Genomic DNA, 5,605 nt, shown 5'->3' on the forward strand with positions numbered 1-5,605 from the left:
ATGGTTATCTCTATTATATAGTAAGTACTGAGAATAATAAAGTACATACTGTACTTACATTTATTAGACCATTTTAATTAGAACTTGAACAAAGTTCGGGTAACTGCATAGCCTTTTGTACCCTTTGCACCACCGGCCTGCACCACTGGTGGTGCAAAGGGTATTTTTAAATCCCTCTTGCACCACCAACAAATAGTGATGTGCTACCATCGACTGTAAAACTAGTAGTAGACTGTGAAATACTTAATAATTTAATTGTTATAAATTAATCAAAACCTACACTTAAGTTTTTATTTATTTATTGCAGTGCAATAAACGCATTGACACTTCGAGGGGAATTCTTGGCGGGAAATTGAAGCGTTATGTTCAGCAGTTTTTTTTTATATTTGTGTTTAGCCTAACAACATGATGTGTGAGCTTGCCTGTATGCATGGAACAGCGTTTAGGAGTAGTTTTCCTTTCATCATCACCTCATCAACATGAAATGATGACTACAAGACACAAATACTTGAATGACTTAAGAATAAAATAATATGAAAAACTTAACACGTGCCTAGAAACATTTCACTTCAGACCCACGATACCCCGGGCCTACATACAACGAATAATTAGTACCAGGGCAACATAACCATAAAGGAGCTATTTTATGATAATATGTTTATTTCTCGGGTCAACCAAGAATAATTTGATATAGCTCTTTTATGATTATGTTGCCCTGGTACTTTAATACACATTTTTAGTAACTCTTTTGAAAATATTTAATAGCCTATGTTACTCAGAAAATTATTTAGATTTCGGAGCCAGTAGTTTCGGAGCCTATTCAGTACAACAAACAAACAATCAAATCTTTCCTTTTTATAATATTAATATTATATATATTAATCGTTATACAGTTAATAGTAGCGCGACACTATTGGTGGTGTAAAAGGGATTTAAAAATACCCTTTGCACCACCAGTGGTGCAGGCCGGTGGTGCAAAGGGTACAAAAGGCTGCATAGGCAGGCCATAGGGCCAAAAAAACTGGAGCGGAAAACGCACAAAATAAAAAATGCTTACATTCAACATGTGAACCTTCTTACATAGTATTTAAGTGTTCAATATGTGCAAATGGTATATGAAAATAAATTGAATGATAGATATCGTGAACAATTTCGTTTCATTTCCGAATTACACACCTACCAACCGAAGTTAAAATATAGGATAGGGATGTAGCAACAAAATACACTGTTAGCAATTTATTCTTTTATTTTTGTCATTTTCACTTACAGCTAAAGAACTATCACAAATAAACAGTGAAAACAGATGATTCACAGAATCTAATTAATTTGCAATGGGAGGATCTTTTTTACATTCTAAAACAATCCACCAGCAGGCAACTGCCGAAGAACCAAGAAAAATCATTGCAATTATTTATGTTAATTATGAGTAAAAATACTTACAACACAAAATAATCTTAATCATATTACACATACCACGTTGTTCGAGACAGCCAATAGTGTACTATAAATAGCTACACTATTTCACAATGTTTAGTACTCACTGATCACCTCATAGGTGACGCAATTTTAACGCGCATTTTGGAGACGGTGTGTTAAGTCATTCACCTTTCATAACAAAATCCCACACGATTATTAACTATTGTAATTTGTAATATTACAATAAATCTAAAAATCATGATTTTCAAATGTTAAAATAGCTTAGCTACCCTTGTAAAAAATTTTTTGTTATGAAAAGTGATTATTTAGGTACTTAATGGGATTTCTACAAAAAATTAACTTATTAATAACTTAAAATTAATATCACTATTACCAGTACAAAAAGGAACTGAATAAAATTATGTATGTAAGCAGATCATATTATAATGGAAGGGTGAATACCTAAAGGAAACTAAAAAAACTATATAGCCCAAGAAGTAGTTAAAATTAATGTATTGGTGCCCACTGACAATGGCGAAAATGAGTTTAATTTGAGGTAGGCAGTAGATACTTACAAAATACAAACTAGGTACTGATTGATGAAAATTTGCAAGGTAGGCACTGCCTTATTGCCTATTTTGGCATGCCCCTGCTTACATGCACATTACAATAGTATTCTATTTTGTCTGAAATTGGGCATCAACAAATTAATCTATTATTAAAAAATATTACTACAATTTATGCATTTGTTTTCCTTTTTAAACTGACAACATTTTTAACAAATCCAATCTGATTATACAAAAATAGTTACAACACAGCCATCTATTATTTAGATTTGTCTAATAATTTTACTGCAATTGCAATGGACAGATTTATACACAGGATTCATTCAACCTGGTCCAAAATGGTTTACATTAATAACAGATTAACTTCAATTTACACACAATCAATAATTGTTACAACAAATAAGTTTTACCTAACTATTGCTGGATGATAAGCCCCATCTCTCAAGTCTCTGAAAAGATGCCTGCAGTGATTTTAAACACTTCTAAATGATAATAAACTGAAAATATATAGAAGTACCTACCATTATTTACTTATTTTCATGATCAAAATAACATCTACATTTTTAATTCTAAAAACTTTAGGTCTAGGTACACTTAGAATTTTAAAAAACAATTTGAATACATTAAATAATATTGGAATTTTGTAATTACATTTTATTATTATTAAATCATAAAATGACAAGTATTTGCAGGTGCAAATCTGCAGTTTTAATTAATATTTTCAATAAAAATGCATAACATTCTTCACTGGATATATCCCTGACTATTAATCATGTAATAAAGCTCATTACTTTTAACAAATGCACTGTAAAAATTATCTTAATCAACATTTGTTTGTTTTTCACTTACATAAAATATTTTTACACTTACAATACAAATTATAATACTTCTAGCACTGATCTATCCACTGCATATGAAACAAAAACTAAGTATAGATTGTTTATAACAGGCCTGAGCATAGAGAAGGCTTTTGATTCTGACTAATTTAGCATTCTCTAAGCAGTGCCTGTAAGCCTGTACTACTTTTTAGCTTTAGCAGAGTTCCCTTGTTTGTTGGGGGGCGTCCATCGTAGCGCAGATGGGTCTACAGATAACCGAGGCTTCTTGAAGTGAGAACTGGCCAATTGCTCTGATACAATCTTTGGTGTGACACAGATTACATGTTGGCCTTTCCAATACTTCACCATGTTCATTGACTGCAATGTTGATATTATGTCCGTCTGAGATATACCTGTCATCTGACTCAGATCTTTGATACTCAGAGTGCCTCTACTGGCACTTAGCACTTCCAGCAAGACATAGGACCAGTATGATCTATAGCTTAGTTTCCCTAGATCTGATAATGGTTTCTCAGGGCTTCCAACAACCTGTTCCAGTCTAGATAATTCGTAGCTGAAAGCAATGAGCAACTTACCGTAGCCTTGCCTCTGATAAGGAGGTAATGTCAATATACAGGCAACATTATTTCCCTCGGGAGAATCTTTCTCCTTAGAGAAATAACCGACAAGATGTGCTCCTTGCTTATCAACTTCACACAATATATAAAATAAAAACTGTTCAATATCAAAATATAATGTTTTGTGGTCTAAGAACAACTTCGCCAACAAACATAAATTCTGGCAATAAATTTTATGTTCTTTGCCGTCTGCTTCAAATATTGCTATGGTGCCTTTCCTGTAGATTTCGTTGCCTAGTGGTTGTCGCGCTGTGCACTCACTTAGATGATATCTATACGTCTTTTCCATCCTCATGTACTTCAGGCAGTACTCACAAATCCAAAGTTTTGATTGTTTTCCGTACTCATCAGGATAAGGACTGAAATACCATGTGTCAATTTCGTACTTGCCGATTTGTATCCTGTCGATGTATTTGACTTTCGTGATAGCTTCGTGTTCCTTCTCGAGAGCCGCCGTGGTCGGGTCCATCTCAGCGTATGACTTTTGTACATGATTGATTTCATCGTGTTTACGTTTTTGATTTCTTGTTATTTTTCGGCCCGATTTGTCGGTGAGGAGGTGGTCAGAGTTGATATTGTTATTTGATTGTTCGCACATGTCAAACCTATCGGACATGACCCGATGGCGGGAAACCCATTCGTCCAGTCTTCTATCGTAGCCCACATAGTGAACATAGTACTCGTAATTCCCCTCAGCGGCATTGTATCGCGTCTGTATAATCTCAGCCGGGTGCCATGACTCATCCGATCGCCGAACCAAATAATGCTCCCCTATATCCAAAGGCTGCTCCTGTGTCGATTCTGTGTCATCATGATCAACACTTCTACAATCCGGAGTAGGTAATTCATTGTTCACTATAGGTTTTTCTAATTCTTTATCTCCTTTTGCCATAGTCACATCAAAATTAACCACCGGGCGGGATCACGCAATACCGCGCAACATAGAACGAGTAGCCATTATTACCATAGACTAAAGAAAAATGTAACGCGCAACGCGCAAAAAGCATGGCCTGCCCTCCTAGACAAGTGGCAAAAATGGACGGATGTAACTTCGACATCTCTTCGCTCCGGCGCGCCGCGGCGTTTTTTTGTATTTTCGCTCCGTGAAGGGATTTCGAAATTTCAAACTGTTACGTTTTGCCACTTATTTAGGAGGCTGGCTGATAGGAAATTTAATGCATTGAAGAGTTTACCATGGATAAAACTTAAAATCAAAAATATTTATTCATACTTGGCCAAACTTATAGAATAATAGAATGAGAGCTATCGCATTTGCACTCACTAATTGGCTCAGTAATGCATTATTTTTAAATATAATTTAGCGATGATTTAAGTTTTAATTTATCTGTAGTACTGTAGTTGATTAAATCTATAAAAAAACATTTTTTACTCAGTTTCTATAATCAATGGTAATATCGATTGTGAAAATCAATTGAATGATTAATCATTGGAACATCACTAGAGTCGATTCTTTTTTTTCTGTTTATTAATCTGTGGTTCTGGTTCTGTCGTTGGCGAAGTAAAGATGTGTCGTTATGGGTTTTTGAAATAACGAAACGCGACGGTTTTCGAATCACGAATAACGTTTTCAAAACTAGTTTTTTTTAAACGAAGTTATTTCAACAACGCTCAAGCAAGAGTGATAATAATAACGTTAGGTGTTTGGTTAGCTGCAAGGCCTTTAGGAACTTATGACCTTCAAAATAAGACTCAAATTCCATTGAATATCTAACGTACGACGAAGATTATACCTATTTCATCCACACTTATGTTAACGTCCTATGGCTTTCGCACACGCACTCGATTCGTTGCGATCCTTATTATTTGGACACCATACATTACTCGCTTTACTCCTTTAGGTTACAAAAAATATGTTTAAGAATCGTCAATGTACGACGTTGTCCTCAAAACTGTCATAACGAAGCGGGAAACACGTTATTTTTTGTGTCAACCAAACATCTACCTTATGTTGTTTGCTTAAGAGTGAATTCAGTTTACCTTTAGAGCGTTGTGGAAGCAATCGTGTTGAATAACGAAGAGATTCTAACGTTGTATGACGTTAAGAAAAAAACTAGTTTAGGCGTTTTTGGATAACGAGTGATCACTGGTCAGGCTAATCACTCGTTTAATAACCAGTGATAACGAATAACGCCCATCGCTATGGCGA

General features: G+C 34.8%; 1 protein-coding gene across 1 annotated transcript; it reads right to left on the reverse strand.

Annotated features, from left to right (window-relative positions):
* Window positions 1–1,226: 1,226 nt before the first annotated feature.
* Window positions 1,227–4,433, reverse strand: MOF (protein). The gene has a single exon (XM_028322577.1). It carries the CDS (start codon window positions 4,328–4,330, stop codon window positions 3,002–3,004), a length of 1,329 nt encoding a protein of 442 aa, XP_028178378.1. The 5' UTR covers window positions 4,331–4,433; the 3' UTR covers window positions 1,227–3,001.
* Window positions 4,434–5,605: the final 1,172 nt, after the last annotated feature.

Source organism: Ostrinia furnacalis, unplaced genomic scaffold (assembly GCF_004193835.3).
Source record: "Ostrinia furnacalis isolate ACB-3 unplaced genomic scaffold, ASM419383v2 OfSCF0465, whole genome shotgun sequence".
NCBI lineage: Eukaryota > Metazoa > Arthropoda > Insecta > Lepidoptera > Crambidae > Ostrinia > Ostrinia furnacalis.